Source organism: Symphodus melops, assembly GCF_947650265.1.
Source record: "Symphodus melops genome assembly, chromosome: 7".
Taxonomy (NCBI): Eukaryota; Metazoa; Chordata; class Actinopteri; order Labriformes; family Labridae; genus Symphodus; species Symphodus melops.
Genome location: NC_136697.1, coordinates 6,646,368 through 6,658,661, shown reverse-complemented (window position 1 = coordinate 6,658,661; position 12,294 = coordinate 6,646,368). Strand labels below are relative to the sequence as shown.

Here is a 12,294-nt window from a genome sequence, read left to right as displayed (position 1 = left end):
TGAACCAGGATCTCACAATCACTGTCATAGTGGTGGTGGACCAGGACTCCGTAGTCACTGGCCAAAGTATCCTTCTTCACATTGTTCCTTATATTCTGCTAGACAGACAGCCCACAAATACTTGACTCTGTATAAGGCATGAAGAACTCATCTCCTTGACTCAAATGTCAAACATCTATATTGAGCAAAATCTCTCAGAAAACAACAGACCGTTGGCTTCAAACCAAATATAACTCTGCTGCTACTGTAATAAGATCTCTTACACGTGTATGTAGTACATCTTCACAAACGTAAAAGAATTATTCTCATATGGTTGACACATTTAAAAGATATATACACAAATTTATCAAGATGAATGAATCCATAAAAATACATACTATCACCTTACTTGTGTGACGTTGAGATAGGAAACAACCCAATGTCCAGTAACGGCTCGTGGCCCGATGGTTGGGGAACCCTGATGTAGAGTAATCCTGAGCTTCTGTCATGTCTTCTATTCAAATCAACCAAGCTTTAAAATGACACCAACGTTTTGAGGTCTCAGATAAACAAGTTCAAACCTGCTTTTACATAATTGTTTGCTTTCAGTTAAAGTCGCTTGTTAGACTTGTTGTTTGCTTACTTCGGCAAAAACACTGTGCACAGAATGTATTACTGTTTGCATAATTCATATAAAACTGAATTAATTCAGAGTGGGTATATGTCTCTCTCTCTCTCTCTCTCTCTCTCTTTCTCTCTCTCTCTCTCTCTCTCTCTCTCACACACACACACACACACACACACACACACACACACACACACACACACACACACACACACACACACACCTGGAACAACAAACTAAGCTCTTATTTCAGCTAAGATATAGATACAGATATCAACAACTTTGTCTTTCTGTTTTTGCACCTGATATCTAACAGGATGTCAGTATATAAACCAATCATGTAAGAGTAAAACAGAGCTTTGCGTTAAACAGAGAAAAGCTTTTTACACACCTATAAAAATAGTATATTAAACACATTATAATACAATTAATAATTACTTATGTAATTACTTAATTATTACTTACTCAATTACCTTGTCTTGTTTGCTGCCCCTATTTGCATGGACACTCTGGACACTATGGACACTCTCATTTTAAATACAAATCAGCAGGAGCAATGATGAGTTTGTGATGATCATCTTGAGTTTGAAGACTGTCTGATACACTTACTACAGCTGGCCAGTGGGTGGCAGTGTATGGCTTTTTAATGTTCTCTACAGCAGGGGTTCTTTTTTAGACCATGGATCCCTTTCAGGTGAAACATTTATCCAAGGACCCCCCTCATTATCGTAACATTGATAATCATATATTAATGCAGTGTATTAATGTACTATGGAGTACTTTGCAACCATAGAAGTAGGCTGCATTTATACTTTCCAAGTTATTCATTTTATAAACTTTGAGTTTTTTTCTTGTGTGTTGCACACTATGAAGTAACAGACGTCAAAATCATGTCAGTTAATCTATCGGCACAAAACTAAAATGGCTTGGATACAAGAGCTTTTGATCGATTTTATTGGTGCAAGAGGGCCCAGTTCATAAACATGCTTTTTCAATGATAACCAAACTTTTACAATTTTATTGTGAATTATTGCGCGGACCCTCAAACTATGGGTCATGGACTCCTGAGAATCAATGCTGTACAGAGGTGGATGTTAAACCATTCCATCGAAACCCCTCCAGTTAGCCTAAAACAGCTTTTACTCAGCTGTCCACTGTGGAGACTAGAGCAAAAAATAAAAGAACTAGAGTATTAAACACTTTATAATACAACGAGGAGAAAGAGGAAGCCACAAATCTATCACATCTGTATGTAAAATATTATTCATACAATGACTGAAAACTTGAAGAAGCAGAAGAAAACATCCAGTTTGAGGAGACAAATTAGTGAATATTCAGTAAGCTGTTTTAGTAATAAAGGCAAAATGGAAAAAAAACGTTGTCTTTAATACAGCAGACTACGAACAAGCTCAGTGTGTTCATGAAGTGTATGTTTTACACCTGAAGATTCACTATGTCTTCTTTCTACAGATGATAGTTTCCGATGTGGGAGATTTAAATGTTCAGCTGTGGTTTCTCTGTCAGCGAGTATAATTTCTGGTGATAGTTTTGGTGTCACATTTTAAGAACTTGGTCTCATTAACCACAAAGTCCTCAAAGTCAGACACACAAGTATCCTCTGCACAGTCTCAGTGTTCAGCTTCATCATGGCCGCACGTCTGCTGTTTGTCTTCTTCATGTGTAAGTTAAACCTTTATTGATTTATTCATTATTATCATGGACTGTTATAAAGCACTGCAGATTAATACATAGAAACATGACGTTGATGACATCATCATGTCTGTGCTTAAGCTTTGAGTCGGTGAGATTGTGTTTTGTGTGTTCTGCACGTTGTGACAAATAAAATCTATTTTTATCTCAGTTAATAATTCTCTGTTTGAAATAATGAAATATTTGGATGAGTTTGAAAGTGTGAACTCTTTGAGTTATTATTGTGTGTAGTCACCTTACTTTCTCTCTGTATTCCCAACAGATGTCTTTAATGGGATTCAAACAGAAGGTCAGTCTGTGATCTCTTATTGTTCTTAACTGTGCTGAGATCGATGTACTACTGAAGAGTTTAAGCATGCAGATTATGTTTGAGTTTCATTCAACATATTCATGGTTTATATTTTCAGCTCGTCTTCCTAAACCTGACCTGACGGTGAATCCAGCAGTGATCACAGAGACAGACTCAGTCACACTGAACTGTCTGACTCCATCATCTATGTCTCGGTGTTATTACCAAACTTTAAGTGCAGGAACTTTGTGGATATTATCCTGTCTGCAGACTCTGACAGGAAGTGAACTGCTGATGATGGATCATCAGAGTTCACCCGCTGAGGTCAAAGTGAAATGTTTTTACACTGTTCAGATTGGAGACAGAAATCTTCCATCTCCACACAGTGACACAGTCTCCATCAGCATACACAGTGAGTAATAGTAGAGTTGTAAATATTAATATAGTTTTGTTATGTAATCAGCCAGAAACAGACAGGTTTTAGGCAGTTGTAAATATATCTAGTTTAATATTTTTCAAATATATATGCTCATATTTTCAGCTCTTCCTCAACCTGACCTGACGGTGAATCCAGCAGTGATCACAGAGACAGACTCAGTCACACTGAACTGTCTGACTCCATCATCTATGTCTCAGTGTTATTACCAAACTTTAAGTGCAGGAACTGAGAGGATATTATCCTGTCTGCAGACTCTGACAGGAAGTGAACTGCTGATGATGGATCATCAGAGTTCACCTGCTGAGATCAAAGTGAAATGTTTTTACATTGGAGACAGAAATGTTCAATCTTCACACAGTGATTATTCCTCAGTCACTGTTAAAAGTAAGTAAATCTGTGTTCTTGCTGGATCAGCAGAAGAAAAGTCCTGTGGTGTAAATGTCATGAAGAAAAACATTTTATTTTATTTTCAGGTGTTACAAACCCAAACAAGGAGAGTGTCAGCACTTTGACAACCTCAGTTTCTATTAAAACATCACCTGCTGATCAAGGTGAGTATATTGGATACGTTCGTGTTGTAGAGTAGTGCTACTACTCTTTTACAGTCATTTACAAACACTGTCACATCAACCTTTTGGTGCCACATTTTCTTCAAACTTCAGACTCCTGTTAAAATATATTTTAGACATTCAGACAGTCACTCTTTAAACAAGTCCCACACAGCGGGAGCTGTCAGATTGTCATTGAGCTTCAATGACAATAATCAGGATGGAGAGAATAAAGATAAATACACTTTTGGGTAGCGACAAATTTATTAACAGTTATGAGAGGAAGGTTGATTCCTTTTCATGGTGATATCATCTTTCCCAGAGGAAGACAGTATAGAGATAATAGACAATGAAGATTCACTGGGCTACAGATGGATTATGAGAAAAAAAAATCAATGCATGATTCATTCCTGTGTATTTGAGAAACATGTCTTCAAAATAAGACAGTGCGAACCAGAATTTCCCTCTAGGGGATTAATAAAGAATCACCTATATTTGACTTTATACTCTGCAATGAACCAGAGAGAGAAAAGGAAAGCGCGATGTCCGCTGGTCTTTGAATACAAAGCACACTACTACAAACGCTGTAGATCCCAGATCCTCCATAACCTGTTTGTGAAAAATATTAAACTCCTGCCCACTCACGATTAAAAAAGAAAAAGAAAAAAAAGCCCCATGTTGGAGGGGGGACCCCCGAATGCCTCCAGGTATTTCATACCCTGTAATAAAGTATATAAAATGAAAAAAACAAACAGGAGCAAGAGTCATGACAGGGCAACACTTCATTTGAGTTTATTCCAGTGTTTCAGCAAACATTCACAGATTATATATATATACACTTATGTATAAGAGAGAAAGAGAGAGATGCAGAGTCGCTGGGCTTCAGGTGGATTATGGTAAAATAACAGTCCGGGTTAAACTTGAATCAGGCAGTCAGTTTAGTATTAGAGTGTTTTTATTTTAAACAGTCAGGTCCCCAAACTATGACTAAAGACAAAAAGAAGAGAGGTTTTCTTTGTGCTGGAAATCCAAATAAAGTTTGACATCACTCTGACCTCTTCTGCTGCAGGTACTGAAGAGAAAGAGTCCAGAAGGACCCAGAGGCCACCATCATTTATCACAACCACAGGTAAAACATTTTATGATTCAACATCACTTTAACAAACAAGTATAACTAACTCTATTTGACTTCATCCACCAGCTCTACATACAAGTAGCTCTCGTGCTTCCACAATGGTGACACCTTTAAAACAAACATCAGGTAATCAAATAAAATATTTTACATGTGACATTACTTAAGTTAAAATATTTTTTTTTCATTATGATTAGTTTGAAATTATCTGTTTTATATTAACAAGGTTGGACTGTTGGTCCAGCAAGTAACAAGGATGGCCCCACCTTTTCCCCCTCTACACCAGTGAAACCAGGTGACATGTTTAATTTTGCATTTAACCTAAATGTCTGTTTAAACACGAGACAACTTGGACAGTTGATGGTTATTGATTGCTTAACTTGATATGGGTGATGGACATGTAGGTAAGTGTTTGTGAAGAAAGAGTCCCTGCTGTCTGGGATTATGTGACTGCTTTAAAGAGTGTTTTACACTCGAGGTTGAATAATTCAAGTAACCTGAAAGCCTGAAGGCATCAATTGTGTTCAAACCAGGCCGAGAGCAGATGAATCCTGAAACTGTGCAAAAGATCCATTAGATTATTTTAACAACAAAGCAACCATCTACAGTATAGCTTCACTTGCATGTTAATGTTTTATATTCAGCTGCTTGTGTCACAGGTTCTGGTTGAACCCAGGTGCAGATACATAGCAGGTAAAGGATTGCAGAGTGATGAGAATCTGGTGGGTCAATGGCTGAGGAGTAGAGAGTGATCCATGGCCAAGTTGGTTAGCTTTTGTTTTGAACTCACTCACATGAACAACATGGTAATAATTATTACACAAATATACAAAATAAATACAGAAGTGTTCACAGACGTCACAGAGACAGCAGGGGACGGTTTTGTTTTATAAATTTCATCTCGAGAAAGAAGATGAGGACCTTTGTGAGGACCTGCAGCATGCACACATATCTATCAGTGAGGACTTCTTACACCCAGACCTGCAGCATGCACATATATCTATCAGTGAGGACTTCTTACACCCAGACCTGCAGCATGCACACATATCTATCAGTGAGGACTTCTTACACCCAGACCTGCAGCATGCACACACATCTATCAGTGAGGACTTCTTACACCCAGACCTGCAGCATGCACACATATCTATCAGTGAGGACTTCTTACACCCAGACCTGCAGCATGCACACCTAATGGTTAATAACAACAATACTCCTTGAAAGCAGGCCACTTACAGAGTCAAGGCTTCTTCTTTGAACAAAGACAAGGCTGGGTTTTAATGTTGACATTGTTTTGTGTGCTTTTAAGATACAGATATATCGACGGCACCCAAGGATGAAATGAAAGGTAGACCAATATTAATATCACTACATGAATAAAATGTTTCTCTATTCTTGTTGTAAAAGTGTTTTGGCTGTGCACTTAGGTGTGATTGTAGAATCGTGGATATGGACGTTTGTCTGGGTTTTCGCTGGTTGTGGATCCACTGTGGTCGTCACTGTGATTGTTAAAGTTATTCTCCGGATCAAAAGAAGAGCTGGTGAGTCGAAGGAAGTCAGAATCTTTTTTTAATTTAAGAGACTGAAATATGAAACTGTAAAGCTTTACTCGTTCAGTCTTTCTTTTATATTTAAATATGTGTAATGTTAAAAGGACTTGAGCTTGTTTAGCAACTTGGGGTTAAGTGTCTTGCCTAAGGACACATCAGCCATGTAGCTGCAGGAGCTGGGGATCAAACCTCCAACCTTCCACTTCAGAAACGACCATCTCTACCAACCGATCAACAAGCCGACAGCTGGAGGGAAGAAGCTGAAACTCTTTAAGGGGGAGAACAGTCTTGGAAAATAGAGCTTGCTTTATGCTGCAGCTGTCAACAATAAAGTTCTGATTCAGAGCTGTATTTTTGTATTTCTTTGTTTAGGTCTGGTAACCAAACCATGACACAAGAGAAAACAAGAGAGAATTGATTCAATGAAAGCTCTAACAAAATCATCTGAGTTTTATGGTCCCTTCCATCTGCAACTACAGAGAAGGTTTTTCTGCTGGAAATCCATAGAAAACCTGAAATGTCCCATGTTATCATGCAGATTGATAATGACATCACTCTAATCTCTTCTGCTGCAGGTACCAGAGAGAAAGAGTCCAGAAGGACCCAGAGGACACCATCACTCATCACAACCACAGGTAGGACATTGTATGATTGAAGATCACTTTGACAAAAAAGTATTACTAGTGGGAGAAACTTGGGGTTAAGTTGTGCCAAAGTACAGAATTGGCTGCAGGAGCTGGGGATCGAATCCCTGACCTTCTAGTTCTAGTTCTAGACTTCTTGTAGATATGACCGACTCTACCACTGAGACACATCCATAAATCCATATTAAAGGATTAAAAATTTACTTTGAATATCTACTTGTAAGAGCTACTACTTCAGTCAGACACATTGAAAACATATTGTATACATACAAATAAAATTACATTTAGTTTAATTAATGCAATACAGAAGCTGCAATTGGAGATTCCTTTAAGAAACATTGATGATATGAATGTGTGTGTCAGTATCAGTAACAATGGTCAGGTTTCATTGGCTGCTCTAACAGGCACACAGCTGTAAAGGTTTTAGTGAAGCATGACTGAAGACTCCGCTGAAGAGAAATATGAACAGCTGAGATGTCAATTTCTTTTTCTTTTTTTTTTTTATTGAGGTTCAGGTCAGTCCCTGAGGTGTCTTTCACACGTTTTGGCTTGGACTTAGAAAAAAGGAAACACTTGAGTTCACTTTTACAGCGAGCTTATTAAAATACTTTCTGTGGTAAATGTCAGCTTGTGCATCAATAGAGCTGCAGCTCTAATTGAGTAAAAGTCAAGCGTGGTCGACCACAGCGCTGAGACATGAAGATGGTGTCTGTGAAAACATGTTCAATAACTGTTCTCTGCGGAGTTTGTAAATGTTCAAACAGCTGTTTGTTTTTGGATTGAGATGGATTTATAGTTGAATGTGAAGGGAGCTTATAGCCCTGTTTCCACACAGCAGTCCGGTACGGATCAGTACAGTTTGGTTCGATTAAGCCCGATCCCGTTTGCGTTTCCACAGCCACCTGTGCCCTATTTGGTAGGCGGTGTGTAAGCCGGATGACGATAGCCGCTATGTAAATAGCGTCATATGACAGCAGCTAACAGCTAACCTATAACTAATAAATTCAACAAAGGAGAAAAACGTTACACAAACAAAACCAATGCTGGAAGACATCCAGCAGTTAATCTCCTCTGTCACTGACATGTGACTCTTTATTACAAAAACTCAATCAAGCCTTGTTTCAGAGAAGGCTGTGTGCCGCGAGGAGAAATACAGACGTAAACAATCAGCTCTGTATGGTTTAAACACGGCGGGGTTTTGTTTGCCGACGTAACACGGGAAGTGACGATTCTTTCAACCAATCAACAAACTGCAGTGTTTAGCTACACCTTTTCGGGTCGGCTCCACATTCTTGGTACCCCAACTGAAGGGTCCCAAAAAGTGGGACGGCACGGAACGGTTATTTGGGAATCTTTCCCGGGATTAGTCTATGGAAACGCCACAAAACGTGCGTAGAACAGAGACAAACCGAGCTGGACCGCTCGGTGGAAATATATAAATAAGACCGAATCTAAGACAGGAAGTAAACTATCACAGTGTTCACCTGGAAAACTTTACAGAAATAAAAACTGCTAGCTTCAACCTTTTCATCAATTGTCTTCTTTTACCTTTGGGACAAACGTTAAATGAGAAAGCGAGCTGAGTGAGGAGATCCCAGAGACTGTTTGGTATAATTTGTGGAAAATTACTCAAACCACAACACAATCACAGATATGGAGAGAATTCATTTGGAGAAACCTCATTCGATGCTTCATCACACCAAAGAATAAAAGTAAACAAATGAAAGTACAACAACCATGCTTGCAATCACCGAACTGTACATGCAAGCAACTAATGGAGAATGTGCAACAACATGGATTCGAACCATGCACACATTTTTTGGTATTGCCCCAAGATAAAGCCTTTCTGGTATTATGTTCATTCGGCTCCCTGTAAGGTGCTGGGTTATGTAATCCCTTGAACTGGTCTTGTTCTATACCTGGGACACTTGGAAGGAACTGTACATGCAAGCAACTAATACTTGATCAAGATTCTGCAGCAAAGAAAACCATCACGAAGAACTGGCTAAAGACTGACATACCAAAGCACAGGCAGTGGCTGTCAGTCATAGACAACATCCTTGTGATGGAAAAGAAAACCTACAAGTTGAAAATTAAGGAAGAACAGTTTACTAAAGGCTGGGGAAAATGGTTAACATATATAACAAAACAGGGACACAAGCATGGTTGTGAGGAGGCACTGCTCTGAAGGAAGTCAACGACTTCAAGTACCTGGACTCATGGATCAACTCCACAGAGCAAGATCTGAAAGTGAGAAAGGCACAAATCAAACTCAGCTTCTTCTATGCAACGGTAGAATATGTTCTCCTTTATGGCAGTGAATGCTGGACTCTGAAGCCAACTCTGAATACTGGAGTATCCAGGGTGAGTGACAAAATAGGTGCCAGGAAAATGAGACTTGCAGGACACTGACAAAGACACCAAGAGCTGGCAGCCAGCAATATGGTGCTGTAGGAACCAATGCATGAGCACCGGTCACAAGGACTTCCCACAATAACATTTCTGGATGTTCTCAAGAAAGACACAGGAGTGCAAAGCACCAACGAGCATCTGAAATTCTATACCTGTCCTCTTGACCTTATTTCCACAAAGCTGTGTAAAAGTTTCCCTCACTGCCTCAATGCATGTAAAACAAACCTCAAATCTTCTCCAATCCAGTTTCTAGGTTTACCTTACATCATCCCCATCTCAAGTTGACTTGTCTCCCAACACCCCTGAATAAAGAAAAAATAAATACAATTAAATAATGTCAGTCAAGTAATATGGAGAACAACATTATTAATTTCTCTGTCTGGAAGAAAACTGATCTAATGTGTCTAAAAGGTAATTAAGCTAATTAATGGACAGAGTGTGCTGTAATAAAAATATAGGGAACATTTTCTCATTGGGTGTGTCTTCTTCAGTCTCAGGTGAATGTTCTTGAATGTTGCCATGGAGACCAAACCGTACTGGCGCCTGTGACTGGCATTGCCACGGTTCGCTCTCTGTTTTGTAGATTATTGATGATTATTGTTACACTATATGTGATCTTTGCAGCCCAGATGACAAATGGAAGTGTCCTGGCTTTACTAACCTATGATCGGGACTCTTTATTTCGTATCAAAGAGTCATTGGAGGACATGTTTCATACCTGGGACCGTTACAAACAGGCATTTCTGCCTCCGTTTGAAATCGATCCCGTCTCACCTGACTACTTGGTGCTGTATCGGGTGCCGGGTAGGACCCGCAGGAGATCCAGAAAAAGGGGCTCTCGGTCCGGTATCCAAGTGAAGCGAGGGCGTGCTGCGGCTGCCGGGGGCTCCGTCGGTTCCGGCGCCGGATTCCTCTCCTCGACGTGTGCGCCAGCGTGTCCTCGCTGCCGCCCGCCCGCACTTCAACAACTGTCCTGGACCCTTCACAGTGCTGGAGCCATGATCAGGGGTTTTCATCGCCATCGCCTACTTCCGTGTTTATGCCGGCTTTTCTAGCGTGGACCAGCTGGAGCTCACGTGACCGCTGGATGTGCCTTCGTCCAGTCCCGCTCCGCAACACGGACACTACCTCCGAGACGTCAATCCACGTCGGCCTATTGGATGCTCGTTCAATGTGACTCCGACACTTTCAAGAGTCAACTGGGGACGTTTTTTATTTGTCCAGGCTTTTGGTTGGTCTCTTTTAGGGCTGCTATGGTCTCTGTACTGTTTGTTTGTTGCTTGTGATGTTTTAAACCCTGTTTGTGAAGCACTTTGTGGCCCCTGCCTGCGAAAAGTGCTATATAAATAAATTTTACTTTACTTTACTTTACTTAGGTTCTGAGGGACTGAAAAGGACTGAATCTCTTAAAAGCAACAATAAGAACTTTATATAATAAGAAGTCTAACAAGAAGAGTAATCATTATTTTCCAGATAAAACAGATGTTCAAGTTGTTTTTTCTTTCTTTTTCCAGCGGTCTTTGTACCATTTGTACCACACCATCCCCGAGAGGACGACTGCAACAGCCAGCAATGACATGATGTACAGCATGCTGCAGCCACACTGACGTGCAGTTTAAAAGTTTATCAACAAGAGGAAAGTTAACTGATGTGATGCAGAGGAGGGGTATTCAATCATTTTGTCTTGACAGACCAGACAGCAGCTGTCATATTTCTGACGGGCCGGTGGGAAGGATTATATCACACTTAATGGCAATCCTTATGTAAGGTGGGGGTTTCTATATCTGTGTTGAATGAATGAGGAGGACATTATCAAACAGACTTGTGGATTATCTTAGATTTATTTAGCCATGGTCAAATAACATAACTACATCACAGACAATCATTCAGACATGCTTGACCGAGACTTTACAATAATTGACAACACGCTTCATGACCAGAAACTTAGCAGTTACTGACATGCTGCTCAGGATCTCACAATCACTGACATGCTGCTGAACCAGGATCTCACAATCACTGTCATAGTGGTGGTGGACCAGGACTCCGTAGTCACTGGCCAAAGTATCCTTCTTCACATTGTTCCTTATATTCTGCTAGACAGACAGCCCACAAATACTTGACTCTGTTTAAGGCATGAGGAACTCATCTCTTTGACTCAAATGTCAAACATCTATATTAAGCAAAATCTCTCAGAAAACAACAACAGACCGTTGGCTTCAAACCAAATATAACTCTGCTGCTACTGTAATAAGATCTCTTACACATGTATGTAGTACATCTTCACAAACCTAAAAGAATTACTCTCACATGGTTGACACATTTAAAAGATATATACACAAATTCATCAAGATGAATGAATCCATAAAAATACATACTATCACCTTACTTATGTGACGTTGAGATAGGAAACAACCCAATGTCCAGTAACGGCTCATGGCCCGATGGTTGGGGACCCCTGATGTAGAGTAATCCTGAGCTTCTGTCATGTCTTCTATTCAAATCAACCAAGCTTTAAAATGACACCAACGTTTTGAGGTCTCAGACAAACATGTTCGCTTGTTAGACTTGTTGTTTGCTTACTTCGGCAAAAACACTGTGCACAGAATGTATTACTGTTTGCTTTATTCATATAAAACTGAATTAATTCAGAGTGGGTATATGTCTCTCTCTCTCTCTCTCTCTCTCTCACACACACACACACACACACACACACACACACACACACACACACACCTGGAACAACAAACTAAGCTCTTAATTCAGCTAAGATATAGATACAGATATCTACAACTTTGTCTTTCTGTTTTTGCACCTGATATCTAACAGGATGTCAGTATATAAACCAATCATGTAAGAGTAAAACAGAGCTTTGCATTAAACAGAGAAAAGCTTTTTACACACCTATAAAAATAGTATATTAAACACATTATAATACAATTAATAATTACTTATGCAATTACTTAATACTT

At 39.6% G+C, this 12,294-nt stretch overlaps 1 protein-coding gene across 1 annotated transcript; it reads left to right on the top strand.

Moving 5' to 3' along the window:
• Positions 1-3,521: 3,521 nt before the first annotated feature.
• LOC306826469 (uncharacterized protein) lies at positions 3,522-11,868 on the top strand. Its single transcript, XM_079347829.1, has 7 exons — positions 3,522-3,593; positions 4,792-4,851; positions 4,949-5,017; positions 6,029-6,067; positions 6,147-6,260; positions 6,845-6,904; positions 10,840-11,868. Exons 2-7 carry the CDS (start codon positions 4,824-4,826, stop codon positions 10,899-10,901), a joined length of 372 nt encoding a protein of 123 aa, XP_079203955.1. The 5' UTR covers positions 3,522-3,593; positions 4,792-4,823; the 3' UTR covers positions 10,902-11,868.
• The last annotated feature ends 426 nt before the right edge of the window (positions 11,869-12,294 follow it).